This window comes from Podarcis bocagei (assembly GCF_964188305.1).
Source record: "Podarcis bocagei genome assembly, chromosome: 2".
In the NCBI taxonomy this organism is placed as follows: Eukaryota; Metazoa; Chordata; class Lepidosauria; order Squamata; family Lacertidae; genus Podarcis; species Podarcis bocagei.
In genome coordinates this window covers 44,438,834-44,460,190 of record NC_138126.1, presented here as the reverse complement: position 1 = coordinate 44,460,190, position 21,357 = coordinate 44,438,834, and the positions used below count along the sequence as shown (strand labels likewise).

At 43.6% G+C, this 21,357-nt stretch overlaps 1 protein-coding gene across 1 annotated transcript in view; it reads right to left on the bottom strand.

The window, feature by feature from the left end:
* The window catches only part of UROC1 (urocanate hydratase 1), a 55,240-nt gene that overhangs the window by 10,831 nt on the left and 23,052 nt on the right, over nucleotides 1-21,357 (bottom strand). The window contains exons 11-18 of the mRNA XM_081184132.1: nucleotides 19,926-20,105; nucleotides 17,572-17,669; nucleotides 16,943-17,015; nucleotides 15,204-15,325; nucleotides 7,739-7,809; nucleotides 5,260-5,358; nucleotides 2,858-2,957; nucleotides 486-567 (exon numbers count right to left, since the gene is read on the bottom strand). Coding sequence (XP_081040258.1) covers nucleotides 486-567; nucleotides 2,858-2,957; nucleotides 5,260-5,358; nucleotides 7,739-7,809; nucleotides 15,204-15,325; nucleotides 16,943-17,015; nucleotides 17,572-17,669; nucleotides 19,926-20,105 — 825 coding nt within the window. The remainder of the gene's footprint in view (nucleotides 1-485; nucleotides 568-2,857; nucleotides 2,958-5,259; nucleotides 5,359-7,738; nucleotides 7,810-15,203; nucleotides 15,326-16,942; nucleotides 17,016-17,571; nucleotides 17,670-19,925; nucleotides 20,106-21,357) is intronic.

Sequence of the window (21,357 nt, the reverse complement as noted above, 5' to 3'; positions counted from 1 at the left end):
CTCATCTCGCTTTATTGGCCGAGGGAGCCGGCGTACAGCTTCCGGGTCATGTGGCCAGCAGGACTAAGCCGCTTCTGGCGAACCAGAGCAGTGCACGGAAACGCCGTTTACCTTCCCGCCAGAGCGGTACCTATTTATCTACTTGCACTTTGACATGCTTTTGAACTGCTAGGTTGGCAGGAGCAGGGACTGAGCAATGGGAGCTCACCCCGTCATGGGGATTCGAACCACTGACCTCCTGATCGGCAAGTCCTAGGCTCTGTGGTTTAACCCACAGTGCCACCCATGTCCCCTCACATGCCACACTACCCTTTGTCATTTATAAAGTTCGAAACAGAAGCAATGGAGACTCCCATGAAGGCATGCCCTTTAGCAGCTCAATCCTGTTGCCCTATAACCATTGCTGTTTTTTGCTGCAGCCGCATGGCACTTCCTTTACTTAGGAAACGACGTCTCCCTTCCTTTTGAAGACAAATTCTCCTTACCAGCCAACACCACCGCCGTTGTGCAAGGCAACCCAGGTGGCTCCTCTGAATGAGTCTCCCACAAAATTCTGAACAGCCATATCTGTGGAGTGAGAAAGCAGATGAATTACCGAAGCATGGGGATTCTTAGGTTAATGTGGGGGAAGGCGCATAATATACGTGCAGCTGTGAACCCAAAGCTTTCCTTTCTGTCTTCATTTCATTGACTGTTTCCATTCCAGCTATCGCATTGCCCTAACATTGTTGCCAGAGGGCTAAAGCAAATGCGATGGTAGCAGATCTGTGTGGCAAACTTGAGATTGCTGCCAGATGCCATAGCAATTTAAAGCACAGCCAGTGCTAATTCCGGAACTCAAGACATCCTTAGTGAGTCACCTGAACTATGAGGAATAGGCCTGACCAGGGCAGGCAGCCCAAGGAGTGTCTGCTTCTGCTTCTGCTTCTCCTCCTTATGAGCATCACTATGCTGGCTCATGACCTGTCCTTCCCTCAGACAGGTGAGCAGGCAGGCAGCGCCAGCCAGCATGACTAATGGTCAGGGATTACGAGCGCTGAAGTCTAGCAACATCTAGGAGGTAACAGACTCCCCAACCCAGGCATAACAGAACACAATCTTCTCCAGAGCCTGTTGAAATCCTTGGAAATATCACATCTCTGAAGGCCTTTCCTTGAGAATGGACTTCACTTTGTGATAGATTGTAGGCATTGCTGATGCACTTCAGTATGTCTCTGAGTTATTCAGATTGGGGCAGGCTGGATGTTTCTCGTTTAATTTAACTGGCTTCAAGTAAGTTATGTTTACAGTGGCTGTAAATTGCCTTGGGAGGGCTTTTGCCCTGAAAGGCTGCCTTTAAATAAAAATACAATCCTTTAAATAAAAAATATAAATGCATTTTCTCATGTTATGTGTACTTATAAAACTGATAAACACTTCTTAAGTAACTTCAGCTTATCTGAAATTCAACCATATAAAAATGGAATGTTATTATTTACAAGCAAATTCCTCAACCTGGAAAATATCTAAGGGCGTTTCCAGAATGTTGTTTTTGGGGGATGGAGGGCGAGATTCAGCCACACACTAGCAAATACAGGCTGCACAATTAAAGTTGATTTTGTGGTCTCACACAAACATTCCCAATAAGGGAACTGATGGGGAAATGCACTGAAAAAGGTGAGATAATGCAACATCCCCACAAATAAGACTGAATGTTCAACAAACAGCTGGTGTCGTCGTAAGCTCCTCACAAACTTTGTGCAAACAAATCAGGAAGAGTGTGCAATAAACAGGTCATCCAGGGCAACTGAAGGCATTACAAAGATGTCTGCAAACATGACATGCATCCTGGCAACATCCGCCCTGACATGTGGGAACCCCTTGCAGACGACCACAGTGCTTGGAGATAGGCAGTCAAGACCTTTAGCAGTAACCAGAGGAGAAATGACTGCTGGGAGGAGCGCAGAGAGAAGAAACACCATGGTGCGTCACAACGCTTTCATCTGCCCCAGCTGCAACAAAACATATCTCTCCAGTATCGGTCTCTACAGCCACAGCAAGCACTGTAACCCTCCAATGGTTTGACTTCACCCCTGAAGGTGCACTCCTCCATGGTCTCCCAAGACAGACAGATGCCAACCATTAAATGTGCACAATCTTGGGAGGGAGGAGAATTTCCACAGTGATTTAATCATCGGACTTTCTTCCCCTTCCCTCCACTAGGCAGGATATCTGCATTTTTATGTTTTGAACTGCCACAAATGTGTTCATTGAACTGACACCTGACATTTTGTTTAACTTCTAGTAGCTCTGCCTATCAGATGCTGGGATCTTGGTTAGCTGAGTAGAGATGGGAATACCAGCGGGTTCAGCTTGTCATTCAGGGGCGAGAATAGCTGTAGATTCTGAAATTCTCTCTTTTATTCAGGGACAGGTACTTTGTCCTTCTTTGAATTAGCTCCCTGTATATTGATGGGGTAATGGCCATTTACATTATAAATAGTTAGAATATAATGTTTACAGTATCATGGTCTATGTGTTTAAGTTGTGCACTCAAGTTCTGTACTCTAGCTGCAAAGGATGTGTTATTTTTACAACTCCTTTTTTTTTTAACCTCGCCCTATGTGTGCTTATGCCATCTCTGTCTACTTACTGCCTCAGAAAAAGTAGGCTATTCCCTATGGAAGTTCAGACTACCATAACCTAGTTAACCTTCCAAGCCAAGGATGTTTCAGCATCTCCCTCACCCCCCATTTTGACATCACTGAATTGCGGGCAACCTACCAGACTAAACTCTCCATGCTATTCAGCAAAATTATTTTTCGCATCTTAATCAATTCTGATCACTCAAAAGAGACTATACACCCATTCAGCTGACCTGCACAAAATGCTGATCCATCATAGATGTTTGACGTTTCTCTGTAAGGACTGTCTGTCCCACTTACGTCATGGTGATCTCGACTAAGGACAACTGGTGCCTGCAATATAAAATAAAAGCTGAGGAGAGAGCAGTCGGAACTAGGGTGGGTGGGTGGGTGGGAACAGATCACTCTTCCTATTTAAAAGGAAGAGCCTCAGTTGACAAATGTACACTAAACCAAACTATGGCATAGCTCCAGGTAACATGGCAGCAGAAAGACCAGGGAAGGAGTTATCACAAAATCCACCCTTTTAGATTCCAAAAATACTTGCTCCAAGATAAGGCCCACTGAGTTCAATGGGGCTTGCTCCTAGTTAAGTTGGCATAGGGTTTCAAACCTAAATCACTCCCAGAATTCCCTATTGCCATCTGGCATGAATCTCTAATGGGATGGGTCAGAAATGACAGACCTGGTGAGGAGCACAATTTTTTGTTTCTGATCTTCTGGCAAGATTAAAGGATTATCTTCATCCTCAATCCCTGCTGTAAATTATTTTAGCATGGAGACCAGTCCAGATGGAGCTACCAGCTGACATCTTCTCAGGGAAAGACTTTAGCAGTGCGTGCTTGTGTTTGATAAAAAGCTTAAACTTACTGAAGTGGAAAGATATGGAGCATGGCCCTGTTTTAGGCTGCTAGCAAATTATGTGGTCTGCTTGTAGTGCACTTATAAAGATGGAAACCATGACATTAGATCAGTGTTTCCCAACCTTTTTTGGGCAAAGGCACACTTGTTTGATGAAAAAAATCTCGAGGCACACCACCATTACAGCCCCGTGACGTCAGCGCGCAGCGTCACGCCGGGAGGGACGCACGAAAGTGTAAGTTTCAATTTTTTCCCCTCCCCCTTGCCGGGGAACCTCCAAGCTTTGGGGGTGGGGGGGGAGGAGGCAGCAAGGCGAGGCAGGAAGGAGAGCACGGCTTGGCTGGGTGAGCTTTGGCAGGGGCAGGGAATGAGAGCCGCGAGGCGGGCGCTGCGGACGGAGGCGCTGCCCGTCGAGCTCGCAGGCAGCCAGGCAGGCAGACGGCGAGAGCCCCGCACTGGGCGGCCTCTCCTCGCCGCCGCCGCCCCGCCTCTCGCCGCCCGACTCGCCCGCCTCCCTCCAGGCAACATCTCGCGGCACACCAGGCAACATCTCGCGGCACACTAGTGTGCCGCGGAACAGTGGTTGGGAAACACTGCATTAGATCATGCAGAGAGAGAGAGATGATAGTTCGGAATGAGAGTTAGACCTCGCCCTACATTTTTCATTTATAGTCAATCTTGATTTATAAAAGTATCTTATATTAATGGGTCATTCTGGAGTTCCCAAGAAAGATCCTGGGGTCCAATACTGGAAGCTGATATGCACAGTCATTTCCTATTGTATGCCCCCTGGATAGAAAAAATACTTTAGCCACATTTCTCTGCCATGAATCGTTGTACTGAAATAAGTAGGAAGGAATATCCGTGAAAACCACTGGACATTCCTAACAGGTTTTAAAAAAGGAGTTGGGTTCAGAAATAAATTTTAAAAACCCCACATTTTATACAAAACCTTATCATACCATGTGGTTAGTGTTAGAGCCAACTTCATTTCTGTGGGAATGTTAAATTATATCTTTCCCAACTTGTGTTAACAAGTTCTACAATTTAGCAGAGTAACATTCCCCTTTTTAAACTTGTACAGTGGATAACGTCTCTGCCAGGCTGGTTTAAGCCTCTAAAATAAGTTTCTTGGTAATTCCCCCTTATTCCCTCATAAAAAGATTAGACACAACACAGTCTTGTATAAAATTATATAAAATCGTTTACTCACATTCTGTTCACAAATGGATCCCAGAAGGCAAACTTAGGTTACAAAATATATACACCTGGAATCTATCCCATTAGGAGATAGTTCTTTTGTCCTCTCTTGGAAGCCAAGAGACTAAGCAGATGTTGCTTCTTCGAGGAAAGGAGTCAGAGAAAGATATGGCTGTTACCTGCATAGGTGAGGTCATGCCCACCTCTGGTCACATGTAGAGGAAGTCTGTCCCAGACCAGGAGGAAACAGGAAGTTCCGACTGGCTGGTCCAGGCACCCCCTTTTATGTCCACTCTGGGAATGTTGTATTTGACTGCTCTGTGTTTCACATCCCACAATTTCAACCTGATATTCTTTGTTATTCTGCTGCACATTCATTTGCTTCAGGTGGTTTGCATTTTTAAAGGAAATATCCTTGTCCCAATGTTTTACCTTATCCTGCCAATGTGGGTGGTGTTCAACGTGTATTTACTAGATAGCTGAACCATATGGCTTTTTCCATCACAGGCCAATCTTGTATGCTAGAGGAAAAGAAGCACGTCACACCAAAGTGATATATGCAAAGAGAATGTACCTTAATTTTTCCTTCGGCGATGCTTCGGTTAATAGCCAGTGCAATAGCAACACGACCCTTCTGATCTGAGTACAAAATTCTGGCTTGGGAACCCACAACCTAGAAAACAGAAATAATAGAAATATCTCCAATGCTCCAGATGTGAGCCAGCAACATTTTTCTTCCTCACAATACCCATCTTCAATGATTACGTTATGATGATGCCATTAGAATTGAAATAAATTTTTTATTATTATTATTATTATTATTATTATTATTATTATTATTATTAATAATAATAATAATATGCTGCCCATCTGACTGGGTTTCCCCAGCCACTCTGGGTGGCTTCAAGCAAATTATAAAACCACAGCAAAACATCACACATTAAAAGCTTCCCTATACAGTACAGGGCTGCCATCATATGTCTATCAAAGAAGCCTTTTATTGTTTCTGGGTGCACAGTTGTGGTGCGTGTGTGGCCCCAGCAACAGTTTATCTGGTTTGCAAATGTGCCTCCCAGGCTCGCAGAGTTTGGCAACACCTGGTTCATCCCAATCCTAGAGCTTTAGCACTTAAGCTCTTCACGTTTAGGTCATTTGTACTGATAGGGTGTCATTTGAAACATTTCTAATGTTGGACAAAAATAGCAGTGGGCAGTTTACCCATGCTTTGGGATTCATGCTTGGCTTTTGGTGCTGAAGGACTAATGCTCATCATAAGAATAAATCACACATTGGCTGCCTTGGACTGCCTGAAAGCACTTTTTCTTTAAAGGTCTGCATGCCAGAAATGAAAATATTCCCTGAAAGTCCTGTTAGCTTGGAAATTTTCCAAAGCCCCTTCCAATTTACATGACCCAGTTAGTGCAGCAACTATGGCCTAGTTTTTGCTAAAGTGATAAATCTGTGTTTGAGCTGGGCTACTTCAGATTGCAGATGGGGCGCCTCAAATGTTTTAATGCTTCTCTGTGCAAAGGATAATAGGTGACAGGGACAAGGGTTCCAACTTTTCTCTGGTGCTTAGTTTTCTAAGAGCAGAGAATTTTCGTATAAAAAAGCAATCCATCATGAAAGGTCCGCCCTGCATGCATGTTTATCACCTCAGTGAGAACTAGTGACCTGAATAGAACTAGGCTGGATTCTGCATACAGCCAAGCTTGCAACCAGGGCTACTTAGATAATCCACCTCTGCAGGGTTCCAACCCAGATTTTGAGGTTCCACTGAGTCAGATATGTTTAATGGAGCAAAAGTTAAAATCTGTTCTTCTTCGGGAGGTACATTTCCAGAATTTGGCAAGCCAACAAGAGGAGATTCCTCTCTTTTCTGCATCTTTTCTTTAACATAATGTGTGTATGCTTAATTGGAAATAAAACCTGTAAACTGTTTTCAAACCTTACATCTTTGTAGTAAAAAAAATGCAAATTTAAAAAATGAACTGCACCTCAATTTTAATCTCCCCCCCCCAAAAAAATTAGCAATTGTACTACAAATTGTGATATTGCAAACATTAAAAACAACAATAAAAATGCAAGCAATGGCTTGGACCCTAACTTGCCTTTGAAACAGAATTTGTGTTCATAGTATGGGACTTTCCTGCTCTCTCTCCCCCCCCCCCTTTCACAGCCCACTGTGATCCCAAAGATTTGATCCCATGGGTTGTTGTTGGTTCTTGGGAATGGTGTGGGAATGCAGCTTGGAGCAGCTGCATATGGAGGTGGACTTGGCAGAAATCACACACACCCTTGAGTGAATTAGAGGTACAATTCTGGCCAATTTGTTTTTACTTTTTTAAAAAAGAGAGAGAGAGAGATGGATTATTATTTTTTTTTAGGGAAAGGTTTGTGTATTTCTTCATTTTGGACACATGCACAAAATCCATTCTATTCCAAAAACTGGGAGTGCTATTATTACTCAACTGGAATGGAACCAAAAGGAATGTCATAATTTCAGACGTTTCATGGAGCAGAACTGAGAGAATTAGTTTATTCCTCCTTGCAACCCACATCATTGCTCAGCCCAATGATGGCAGCTTTGCAATGATGTGGCAAATGTGATTCAAAATGCAGAAGGCAGCATAGCCACATGGCCATCTTATCACATGCTGTCTGATCCACTCAAGCCACAAATGAATGAGGAAAATGTGATAGTGTGAACTGGGGTGCTTATGAATGCAGGCGTGTGAGATGCCTCTGTATCCAGAAGGTGATTTATTTTTTTTCAGAGGCCTGGAGGCCAAGGCAAATGTCACATACACAAACCTGCATACTATAGCCCCACTCTGTTTTCCCTCCCCCCCCCTGCCTATATGTAAATTGTTTTAGGAAGGTGCCAGTGAGATTCTGGCACTGAGAACACAGAGACAACCATTTTCCAAGACAACAGTTTTAGGTTTTTGATTGGGCTCAGTCTTCCATTTGGAAACTATGCCCTTTAAAATGATGACACTGAATCTGAGCAGTGCACACAGTCATTCTCTTAGTTGGCTGGATTCACATACCAAATTGTGCTTCCTGGCTTCCTGGATCCAGCGGATGTTATCGGAGTATTGCTGCTTCACAGATGCAGTCACTGGACAAGAGGAGGGGAGAGGGGACAAAATGGCTCATAAAGTGAGTACATTGCAGCCTAAGCCATGTGGTAACTCCAGAGGCCAGCACCTAGGTACACTATATACAGAATAAGATACAGGGAATGAAAAAGGCATGAGCACCTTTATGACAACAAGTTAAATAGGAATGGAGGGTGGATAAACGATTGATTGATTGATTGATTGATTGATTGATTGCCACTAGGCTTGGCTTGCACATAAACATGCACGGTCCAGAGGCAAAGGAAATAATTTACCATTCTTAACCTGAAACCGTTCTTAACCTGAGGTACCACTTTAGCTAATGGGGCCTCCCGCTGCCACTGCGCAACCGCCACGCGATTTCTGTTCTCATCCTGAGGTAAAGTACTTAACCCGAGGTACTACTTCTGGGTTAGCGGAGACTGTAACCTGAAGTGTTTGTAAGCCAAGGTGTTTGTAACCTGAGGTACCACTGTACTTTATCTATTTAGCAAATTAATAAACCACCCTTCATCACACTGTAATCCCAAAGCGGTTTCCAATAAAATAACATAAGCAATATAGCATGTTCATGACCAAATATAACCAGCTGCCAGAGATAAATGTCAAATATGTGCACCAATACTGAGGAGACATTATTTTAAGCCTGCCCAGGCATGATGTCTTCCATGATGCTTGCAGTTCAGCTACAAGATCCTTTAATTAAGCGTTGAGGATTAATATGCCAGTCTTTTTAATAACCATGAATAAGACATCTGCTTCCTTAGAAGAATTATACAGTGGTGCCTAGCAAGACGAAATTAATTCGTTCTGCGAGTTTTTTCGTCTAGCGAATTTTTCGTCTTGCGAAGCACGAGTTGCTCCTCGAAGTCAAGTCGCAACTGTTTTAAGAAAAAGGAAACAAACTTGCAAGACGTTTTCGTCTTGCGAAGCAAGCCCATTGGGAAATTCGTCTTGCGACGCAACTCAAAAAACCGGTTGGAGGATGGATGGCGGCTAACAGATTGAGGTTGAATCCTGACAAGACAGAAGTACTGTTTTTGGGGGACAGGAGGCGGGCAGGTGTGGAGGATTCCCTGGTCCTGAATGGGGTAACTGTGCCCCTGAAGGACCAGGTGCGCAGCCTGGGAGTCATTTTGGACTCACAGCTGTCCATGGAGGCATAGGTCAAATCTGTGTCCAGGGCAGCTGTTTACCAGCTCCATCTGGTACGTAGGCTGAGACCCTATCTGCCTGCGGACTGTCTCGCCAGAGTGGTGCATGCTCTGGTTATCTCCCGCTTGGACTACTGCAATGCGCTCTACGTGGGGCTACCTTTGAAGGTGACGCGGAAACTACAACTAATCCAGAATGCGGCAGCTAGACTGGTGACTGGGAGCGGCCGCCGAGACCATATAACACCGGTCTTGAAAGACCTGCATTGGCTCCCAGTACGTTTCCGAGCACAATTCAAAGTGTTGGTGCTGACCTTTAAAGCCCTAAACGGCCTCGGTCCAGTATACCTGAAGGAGCGTCTCCACCCCCATCAGTCTGCCCGGACGCTGAGGTCCAGCGCCGAGGGCCTTCTGGCGGTTCCCTCACTGCGAGAAGCAAAGCTACAGGGAACCAGGCAGAGGGCCTTCTCGGTAGTGGTGCCCGCCCTGTGGAACGCCCTTCCAGCAGATGTCAAAGCGATAAACAACTACCTGACATTCAGGAGACATCTTAAGGCAGCCCTGTTCAGGGAAGTTTTTAACGTGTGACATTTTACTGTATTTTTGGTTTTTATGGAAGCCGCCCAGAGTGGCTGGGGAGGCCCAGCCAGATGGGCGGGGTATAAATAATAAATTATTATTATTATAACCAAAAACTCTTTCGTCTTGCGAGTTTTTCGTCTTGCGAGGCATTTGTCTTGCGGGGCACCACTGTACTGCATTTTAAATTCCATAGGGAACTATCCTATAAAAGGACATTGGGAGACTTGAATGAAAAAATGTGTTTGGGCTTTTGCAAAATATGACAGAACAAATACAAAAGGGAGTATGAATATCTCTGAGAGGCTTTAGATCACCCTGGAAAACAAACATGGTAAATCTGGGGTGCAAAACAGCTCAAGGAACAAGCATGGACTCCCCACTTCTATTCTGTCCAAGTGCGGCAATTCATTCACCCTTCCTAGGTAGAATCACTGACCTCTCATTAGCTTAACTTTGAAAATCCTTCCTGAATTGCTGAGTCTCACATTTAAAATAAAAAGGAGGGGGGAGTTGCCTCTTTTCTCATGAAACTGATCCTTTATCAATTTACTTTGTTGCCTCTGCTGCTTGCTGATCTTTATTTAGGTTCCAGAAGATACTAAAAGTATGTTGTGATCTCAGCCACATTATTTGTGTCAGCAAGGAAACTGACTCCCTAGCCTGAGAGTTATTTTGTATTTTATTTTTACATCATCCAAGCCTCTCCAAATATACACAGGAAAGCACATTCTTCACATAAAACCGGTAAAGACAATTTCACTCCCACGCCAGCCTTGATGCAGAGAGGTCATCATTTCTCAGCAGATATTCCAATTTTTACAGAGTGTCACTTCAATGGGATAACCTTGGACATACTAATTTTGACTTTAAGAACATTGCAGGAAGCAACCATAATCACATTTGAGTGTGTGTGGTGCAAAACACCAGCATTAGACTATGATTCAGTCTAACACTTTATATAGGTTAATGCACAACAACCAAAGTATCCTGGGCATTCTGCTACACAGAAGTCTATTTGCTTGTAGTAGCTATAGTTCTGAGGGTTGCCACAGGCACCAATAATTAGTCTAGTCCTTTCAATAGCACACCTGATGCTTCCATTGCTATTTATCTATTGACTGCCCTTAGCAGAGAGCTGGAAGTAACAGCTAACAGAAGGAGTCGTACCAGCACAAGCATCAACGCTGGTGAGAAAGATGGAACAGCTCTCCATGTACACATAAAAAAAATCACTGGAACTGACAGCTGATACAGCCACGCAGAGGCCTCTGTACACCTGAGGTGGATGGGTTAACAAGGTTCTTAGCTGAGGATTGGTCTTGCTCCTCGTATCTTTTCCTTCTGCTTCACATTGTGTGGTAGTCCTTCTTTCTGCTTCATAGCATGGTGTGGCAAATAGCATCAAAGGCTATAAAGTTTAAGGGCTTGCTCACTGTGCATGAGAATCGCTTGGCTACTCATCAGTTGCTCACAGCTGACTGTGAGGTAATTGACCTCACAGGAAAACTTTTCATTTGATGTGATTAGAGCAGATCTGAAAGTTCTCCCTGTGGTGGCCTTTCTGCACATTCTATGAAAAATATATTAAATAGCTGTTTGTGACTGTTAAAGCCCCAAATGGCTTAGGACTGGGACACCTTTTCTATGGCTGCATAACTCTCCACCGAAGAAGAAGAAGAGTTTGGATTTGATATCCCGCCTTTCACTCCCCTTCAGGAGTCTCAAAGCAGCTAACATTCTCCTTTCCCTTCCTCCCCCACAACAAACACTCTGTGAGGTGAGTGGGGCTGAGAGACTTCAAAGAAGTGTGACTGGCCCAAGATCACCCAGCAGCTGCATGTGGAGGAGCGGAGACGCGAAACAGGTTCCCCAGATTACGAGACTACCGCTCTTAACCACTACACCACACTGGTTCTCTAAGAAAGCTCACTTTGGTTGCTTTCTGTCCTCACTATGCTAGGACCTTCCTTTGCAGTAGGCATCTAACCTGCCATGTCATTAGTGATAATCTCTCCTGAAATATCCAATACTTGAAGTGCTTTACCTGCTGCAACTACTTTATCTGTCTACAGGGTGCCAATGTGGTGCCCCCTAGATGGTTTTGAACTCCAGTTTGCATCAGAACCAGCTATTGTTATGGCCAATGATCAGGGATGATAGGAGATGTAGTTCAGAAGCATCTGGAAAAAGCACCATGTTGGTTACCCCTCGTCTATTAGTTTGCATTTTTAACTGATCATTTAAATGCTTCTTCTGTCATGTGGCAAACCACCTTGAGTGTCTTAAAGGAAAAAGCAAGGTAAAAACATTTTTTTAATAATAATAAATAAATAATGCGACAGGTTTCTGTCTCTACAGTTTTTGGCATTCCTTTTCAATTCTGCTTGATAAAATAATTTTTTTATTTTTATTATTATTATTTAAAACAGAGGCAGCTTCCTTTCTTCAGAATGACAGTGTATGGCTAGGAGCCTGAATGTGGAATGTCCCAAATTCAAAGAATTGGAATTTTGTTTTGGTCATTATAGTAATGATATGCACATTCCACAAGAGGAGTGTTTGAATGGCCCAACAAAGGAGCGACTGTAGCTATTAACCAGCCACTCAATGGCCAGCTTGATCTAAAGTTGCTGACTTGGTGTGTCAAAAATGGATCCCATGAGGCCATGTTCTGTACCTATCTGTGGAAGACAAAGAGGCAATTCAAATGTCCATATGGAGAATATGGGTTGACTGGAACCAGGAGGAATTTGGTTCACAGTGAAGCCACTGTGTGTTTGCTTCACCACAGGCACAGTTTTTGCCACTCAGCTCACATTGACCACACCATAATCCCTCCACTTCTGGAACTTTTCCAAAAGAATGGTAAATGTGGTTTGGGTTGCCAGCAAGGTCCAGGGTAAAGCAATCAGACATTTCCCCATGTTAACAAACCCTGCAGAGATCCATTCAACTGGCTTTCTCAACCTCCCAATATGTCCCTCTTGAGGATGAGGACTGTAGCTGAAGTTCTGCTTCTAGCTATAGCATAGCTGAAGGGCAAGCAGAGCATTCAGTAAGGAAGAGGTCAAAGGGGATTCCTAGAAAGGTTCATTTTATTAGACATCCACTCCACTGAAATTCAGTAGTTGTTTCTCTCTGAATTCCTCTGTCCATTGCTCTGCCAAGCACAACAACAAATTCAATAACTGAGATGCGACTTAATCTCCTTCAGTCAGCTGGATTTTTAAAATGTCTATATATATACACATACACACACACACAATTCTGATGGGCACTTTCTTGTGAGACACAGCCTTACAGCTTTATCTTGCATTAAAATAGTTTGGGTCTCTATCCCCCTTGAACGGTGGGAAAGTCAAGGCAGCCTTTCTAGGGTCGGATGCCATACCTTCCGGGAATATCTGCACTGTGAGAATGAGAGCGTTCCAGCTTGTCACTGTGTTTGTCATCACCCAATCGCACAAAACAAAATAGTCTTTTTGCAGGCCCCCTATAGTGCCATATGGGCAGGGGGTAGAGGTACCTTTGCAGAAGGACCATAGCTCAGTGGTAGAACAGGCTCCTTGCATTCAAAAAGTCCCAGGTTCAACCCCTAACATCTCCAGGTATGAGCTAGGAAAGACTCTGTATGAAACCAGGTGGGGCTGGGAGATATTGTCGAAATCTCCACTCGGCCAAGCTGATAAAGCTCATCTTCCTCCAGCCGAGTCTTTCAGAATCGCCCTCCGACAAATAATTAACAACCTGAACTTTTGATAAGGTCTCAGGCACGTTCTCCCATTCAGCAGAGAATCCAGCACAGGGAAGTGATGAGATTTATGCCTACATTGCTATGCTTTATTTCTTACTACGCAGACAGCCAAGAAATATACATCCTTTCTCTTCGAAAGCAGAGAGCAACCGGACAAAGGAACAAAGGAAACAGGAAACCAGTACGTCACATCCATCTCTAGTCTCCCGTGAGACTTCCAATAGCCTGGACTGTCTCTGGAATGTAAACAGAGCCTTGTGACTCTAAGCAGCTGCTCAGTGGCAAAACAGAAACTAACAGATACCCCTGTCTGAAACTCTGGCACTATTGCCAGTTACTACAAGCCATATTGAGCAAGTTGAACTATGGTCTGCCTTAGTATTGAAGCTTTCTATGTGTGTTATTAGGCAAAGGTGCTCTTTTTAAAATTCCAAAGTTTGGGGCCATTGCCAGCAATGTGCTCACATCTACTCATTTCCTTAAAAAAAAACAAATAATAAAATCATATTTAAAGTACTGTAGTGGGGTTAGCAAACTTTGTTAATATTGAGGGACACATTTTTTCAGGTGTCAGGGGCTGTATGCTGGCAGAGGGCAGGACTTGTGGGTGGGTCTACGCCTTCTCTCTCATCCTCTCTCATTCTCTCTCTCTGGCACTCCTTTTTCTCTTTCACTCCCTCCTCCATTCTACCAAACAGGTTGCTGGCAGAAGAACAGACCTCTTGCCAGAAGTCTAAAACTATCCCTTGCAGAGGGATTTTGAAATTAGGCCAAGGGCCACATTAAATTAGGCCGAGGGCCACATGCAGCCACTGGTTGTCCACTCCCATCTTACAGGAAGCCTTCAATCCTTTGCCAGCAAACCAGCCAAGAGATGCCAAGATCAGAAAGCCAAGTAATGAAGACTTCATATGGCGAAACCGCTGTTCATTCCTTAAGCATGACAACATGAATTATTTTGCTTCCAGTGTGTCATCAGGTATATGACCTCATTATATGAAAATATCATATTTAATTCAGTCTGTCGTATCTGTGTCCCATCTTGTTCCCCAAAAGCTCAGTTGCATAGATGGGGTGGTATTCAACTAAATAACTGAACTCATGCAAGGATTACCACTAGTGCAATTTCCTCCCCTCCTCCCCCTGTGTTTGCCATCTTTAGATCTTTCCTGGAGGGTTGGTGGAACCCCCAGAGCAGATTTAGGAGGCACACAGTGGTTGCGGGGGGAGAGGAAAACATTATATTGTGCAAATAGAAATCCTTGTGCTGATAATAATTTATAATAATAATTTATTATTTATACCCCGCCCATCTGTCTGGGTCCCCCCAGCCACTCTGATGGAGCATTAGCCTTAATGCTACGTTAAATACAACCTCTCATTTTACCCCAGATCTCCCACCCCGAGCCCTACACTCTGTCAGTCACTCTGGCCTCCTCTTGATGTTTCTACTCAAGATTTACTTGGTTTTGTTGCTTGTAATAGAGGAAGGGGTTGCAGGTGTCAATGACCCTGCAAATACACATGGAAATTGTGAGAAGTTCCAATGGCTATAAAAGACATCTGTGAACTCCGCTGTCAGAGGCAGCATGCCTTAGAGCACCGGTTGCTGGGAATCACAGATGGGGAGAGTGCCATTTTGCTTGTGTCCTGCATGAGGGCTTCTCAAAGGCTTCTGGTTGGCCTCTGTGAGAACAGAGTGCTGGGCTGGATGTTTCCCTGGCCTGATCCAGCAGGGCACTTTTGACATTTCGCACCCAGAAGTTGTGTCTGTCTGGGAAATTTACCTTGTATTGGATAATAATTTGGTATTTATGGTCTTAGTTTCAAGACACAATAAACTGCAGGTAGGTTTATCCATATCCCAGATTCACCTTCCATACTAGAAAATGGGTCGTCTTACCTCCCTGAAGCACAGCTTTCTCAAGCACTGATGTTGCAATGAAGTCGGTGGTTGCCAAATCTTCTGGGTTGCCTGAGGTACAAACCCAACGGAATGGTCCAAATCCCAAAGAAAAAATGTCACTGGGAAGGGAATATGTTTCACGATTAGAAGATAGCTGAAATTCCTGCCATATTTATCCTGGCAGTTAGCAATGCTTTTCTTTCATTAACTGAAGATGAAAGAATTCCAGCTATTTAAAAAAAAAAAAAAAAGACACTAATCCAAACACTAAGTTCTTCGGGCCATTATTTTTGAATTTCCACCAAGGCTTTACAGATGTAAGCTACTGTTTCTGTCTGTGGTTATCACACCTGCAATAAGCATGTTCTGACAGAAGAACAGGGAGGATAAGTGAAGAAGCAACCAGCTAATTTCTTCTACTCAGAGTAGACCAATTGAAATTACAGGCAACAACCATTTCCTGCAGGGCTTCTCTTCCCGGCCCCTGCATATGTTGGCAGGGGATGCATAAGCATGCATAAGTGCATTTATCTCCAATTTCACCCTCTTCCCAGTCCAAAAGGACCCACACACCTGCAATTATGCATCAGTTGGACGCACCTAAAATGGTTGTCACCTGTAATGGACCTAGGTTAGTCATGTCCATTCATTTCAATGAGTAGAAGAACTCGGTTGGATACAACACATATTTTATACTTCAACTACATCCACAGTTAGCAGCTAGGGTGGGTTTAGTAACTCCTGGTTTAGTAATGTAGCATGAAATCAGGAGTGCAGGAAAGGAGTGCAGAAAAGGCAGGGATTTCCCTTTGGAATGCCCTATGATTTACATTTAAGCTGAGTTAGCTGGTCTATATTCTCTGGGGTGTAAAAAGAAAAAAGAAAAGTGGGGGAGTAAGTTCATTCTTGGAACACACTACGTTTTGTCTCTCAGGTGTTTCATCTCTCTTGCCTGATTCTCTCATTACTTTCATCCAGCTCAGAATTTGTCTGATAAATCCCCACCAGCTCTCTATATCTGTTCATATCCACATGACAGAGTGGCAAACGGGACGAGCTTCTCTATTCAAGGAGCTCACATTAGTGTTTAAAGCTCTATAGCAACTTAGGTCCCAAATATGTGAAAGACCACCTTCACTCCTACTGACGTTCTTGGGTGTTAAGATCTGCAGAGAGGGTTTCCCTTGGTAGTACCTTCACCCTCAAAAGTACAGGGAAGTAAAGCCCCCAAATTGTGGAAGACCCTTTTCACTGACGTGCGTTTAGCATCTTCACTTAACAGTTTTCTCTGTGTGCTGAAGATGCCCTCTGGCTTTTGACAACTAAGGTATTTTGTTTTATGGGACCGACCTCTTTCGCTGAATTTATACTGTTCTGTTCTATCTGGAATGGTTTCATTTAGTTTTTATATCTCTGGTGGTTTTATCTGTTTTCATTATTGTATATTCTATTGTGATCTTCCTTGGGACTGTACGGTGAAGGGCAGCTAAGAAACCTTTTGTGAACTGCAGCTTTTAAGAACCCATCTTATAGCTTCTGGTCTACCAACAGATTACTTAATCACAAAAGACAATTCGGTTTTTATGAATATACAGGAATGACAAAAAAAATGGTCCCAAACAGGAAAACTCATTCAGTGTCTTTCTCCTTCTCTTCCTATTCCCCACCCAAAGCACAAGACACACTCACATCTTCTTTCCACATTGGTGTTCCACATTTTATTCTCTCCTACATACCCCATAATGTGTTGGACGTAAGAAGGGTATCGGAATTCAGCTTTGTTGGCACCTCTTTTCTCGATGTCAGCACCTTTGGAACAATTTAAATACAGGTTTCAATTTAAAGTGTTGGGGTTTTTTACCTTTAAAGCCCTACACAGTTGTTGTTTTTGTTGTTGGATATGGAATTATGCTGCTTTGCATGTTGTGCTGGATATGACTGCAGAAAAATAGGATATAAATGTGATGATAATGATGATGATGATGATGATGATGATGATGATGATTCAACCTTTTTGCCAGAGGGAAAAAGACAGGGTTTGGGTAAGCAGGATTGGATAGCTCTCCAACTGGCTGACAGTGGGGCATATTGGAAAAAGTTATGCATTTTAAATGCCACAAAATTCATACACAGTAGGTATTGCATGCGGGAGAAATTAACATGAAACTCACATGTGATTCTTCTTGAATGTGAGATCATCATATACCAATGGTTACATGCTTTTTCCTACACAGAAAAGCGCCCCCCTTTCCTGTAGAAAATGTGCAACATGGGGAGCACCCCTGTTCTTGGGATATGTTATCTGCTATACTCGGCCAAATGCACTACTTGCTTAACTTATGCAAAAAGGAAAAGAGCTACTTACCAGCTCTCTGAGCTTCTAGAAGGAAAGCATTTCCATAATCCCAGAAAAACATTCCTTGATCAGAGAGCCTGTTGATGGCAGCCACTTGTCTCCTCAGACTGAAAATGGAAAGTTATAACCTTCTCTCAACACTATATGAATTTCCATAAAGAAAAATTATGAGCATGCACTAGGCCCTGAAATGAATGAACCAAAGTCTGCCATGTCTTAATTGCAATGGGTCTACTCTGAGTAGGACTAGCATTGAATACCACCCGTTATTTACAGTCCTGTGTTTGATTTGCTTATTCTTTAAAGCACCCTGGGATCTTACGGGATAAAGGGCAGTTAAAAAGTGTAATTCATTAATTAAGACTGAGACTAGTCTAATTAACACTGTTATTGTGAGGATAACGTGAGCCAAGGATATACTGCAAACTTAGAAGAAGGTGGGAAAGAGATCATCACAGTAAAATATTGAAATGGGTGTATTTATTTATTTGCATTGAAATTTATGAGGCACTTTTCCATCCAAAAGGGACCCTTAGAGTGGAATATCGGAGGGTGAAGCATAAAAGTTATAAAATTAATGCAGTAAAAAGTCAATCAAAATAAATACTGAAAGAATAATGTATAAATCCTAAGCTGCAAAAACAAACAAAAATCCCCAAGCAATCCATCAACATAGTCAGTATTGAATGCACATAAATATAATAGCAGGGGGTAGTTTTCATCAGAGATAAAGGTCATTAAGGAAAGGGCCAGGCAAACTTCCCAGGAGAGAGAATTCCTTTGTCTGAGCAGTACAACAGAGAAGGCCCTTTCCTACATTCCCAACAGCCATACCTCTGAAACTGTTGGTGGGACATGGATCAAGGTCTCCCTTGAAGATCTCGGTGGATGGGTATGCAGCTCTGGCAAAATAATTTGTGTTCCTATAAAGGTAACTATTAATTGACATAGGCTGACAGCAAGTGTGAGAGTGGGCAACCATGGTTTGGGGGCAATGACTGCCCCTATCATGTACAAAGTGATTATGTAGACGAACAGACTTGAAGTCTTCCCCATCTTGCTGTTTACCTTCCTGCAGTCTGATAGTTGAATGTCTTTTGAACCCAGAGAGGCTCCGATACCAGAAGTAAACCCAGCTGGGGAAGCAGGTGCTGGGGCAATGGGAGCGGGGGTGGTTTGACCATGTTGAATGCAACTTTCTACTATTGAGCCAGCTTCCTTGAGTGGCCTTCTTGTCCCTGGAAAATTTGAAGTCAGAAATACCACTGACCTCCCACATTCTAGGGAAGAATGGTTATCACTCAGGTAGGACATTTCAGTTTCTGACAACTCAGGTCTCCTCACTCACATGCTCTTTTTGTTCTTTAAGTCAAACCCTTTTCTCACTTCTGATTTGGGCAGACAAATCGATCTGCTGCCATGTTGCGTCTAATTTAAGCCTTCAAATCTGTTTGACCTAGCATCAGTCGATCGGAGTGACTCCTGGCTCCCAAACCATCTTTTATGAAAATGAGACCTAACAGGAACAAGCTACAGGAAGAGAATCATTACCGCTAATCTATAGAGCCTAATTCCCTAATTCCCAGCTCCTGTGAGTATGCATTGGAAAAACAAGCAGCTGGCAATGGCTCAAAATCAATGCAGCTGGGTCACTTAACATTTGAAGCATTCTCAGAAATAAAACTCCTCTTCCTGCACAGTCATTTGCAGATTTGATTTTAGAACAAGGCTGAAGAAATGAATGACATTTCTGTAGCCTGCCTCGACCTTCAGCAAGGAGAATTCTTCTTTCTGGTGCATAGTAGTGCCCCTGAGTTTGCCATAAGTGTATGATGCTGATAAAGAGATATTCTTTCAGACTGAATTTGATATCCCAGTGTGCAGTTTCTGGTGTTCGGATTTTATGAATGACATTCCAAAATCAATTCCACCCCCCTATAGCTAGCTAGCTAGCTAGCTAGCCAGATAGATAGACCCCAAACTTAACTGTGTCTATAGAAGGAAAGTGAATATTACAAGAGACATTTGACCTCACAACAGAAGAAGAAGAGTTTGGATTTGATATCCCGCTTTATCACTACCCTAGGGAGTCTCAAAGCGGCTAACATTCTCCTTTCCCTTCCTCCCCCACAACAAACACTCTGTGAGGCGAGTGAGGCTGAGCGACTTTAGAGAAGTGTGACTGGCCCAAGGTCACCCAGCAGCTGCATGTGGAGGAGCAGGGAAGCGAACCCGGTTCACCAGATTACGAGACTACCGCTCTTAACCACTACACCACACTGGCTCTCACACCACACTGGCTCTCACAGAAAGTTTTGTCTAACAAATTGTCACAAGAAAACTTGTGCAAATGATTGAAGTACCTCTCTTGCACTAGGGTTCGGAATTTCACAGGACTGCTGGACATGAGCTGGTTAGCCTCCTTAAAGCTCAGCTGTACCGGGTAGTAGCCTCCATTAAAAGGATTGTGACAAGATGTTTGGTCAGACCCCAAATCAGCTAGCAGTTCTCCAGTGGTATTGAATTCCTCTGCAAGTCTCTCCCTGCACACAGAAAGAGGGAAAAGTGGACAACTATAGACCAGATTTTGGTATGGAAATAGAAAAGTAGATACCAGGAGCACCTAGACGAAATTTTGGTAAATTAGCCCCTTTGTATTGCTAAGGGATGGATGCATTGTAGGGAATGGCACAACCAACACTTCAAGCAGTTGTAAATCACACTGATTTCAATGACAAATACTTCAATCTCCCATTAAAATCAATGAGGCTGAAGTTGCGGAGAGAATCATAGAATCATAGAGTTGGAAGAGACCACAAGGGCCATCGAGTCCAACCCCCTGCCAAGCAGGAAACACCATCAGAGCACTCCTGACATATGGTTGTCAAGCCTCTGCTTAAAGACCTCCAAAGTAGGAGACTCCACCACACTCCTTGGCAGCAAATTCCACTGTCGAACAGCTCTTACTATCAGGAAGTTCTTCCTAATGTTTAGGTGGAATCTTCTTTCTTGTAGTTTGGATCCATTGCTCTGTGTCCGCTTCTCTGGAGCAGCAGAAAACAACCTTTCTCCCTCCTCTATGTGACATCCTTTTATATATTTGAACATGGCTATCATATCACCCCTTCACCTCCTCTTCTCCAGGCTAAACATGCCCAGCTCCCTTAGCCGTTCCTCATAAGGCATCGTTTCCAGGCCTTTGACCATTTTGGTTGCCCTCCTCTGGACACGTTCCAGTTTGTCAGTGTCCTTCTTGAATTGTGGTGCCCAGAACTGGACACAGTACTCCAGGTGAGGTCTGACCAGAGCAGAATACAGTGGCACTATTACTTCCCTTGATCTAGATGCTATACTCCTATTGATGCAGCCCAGAATTGCATTGGCTTTTTTAGCTGCCGCGTCACACTGTTGGCTCATGTCAAGTTTGTGGTCAACCAATACTCCTAGATCCTTTTCACATGTACTGCTCTCAAGCCAGGTGTCCCCCATCTTGTATTTGTGCCTCTCATTTTTTTTGCCCAAGTGCAATACTTTACATTTCTCCCTGTTAAAATTCATCTTGTTTGTTTTTGCCCAGTTCTCTAATCTGTCAAGGTCGTTTTGAAGTGTGATCCTGTCCTCTGGGGTGTTAGCCACCCCTCCCAGTTTGGTGTCATCTGCAAATTTGATCAGGATGCCCTTGAGTCTATCATCCAAGTCGTTGATAAAGATGTTGAATAAGACCGGGCCCAAGACAGAACCCTGTGGCACCCCACTAGTCACTCTTCTCCAGGATGAAGAGGAACCATTGATGAG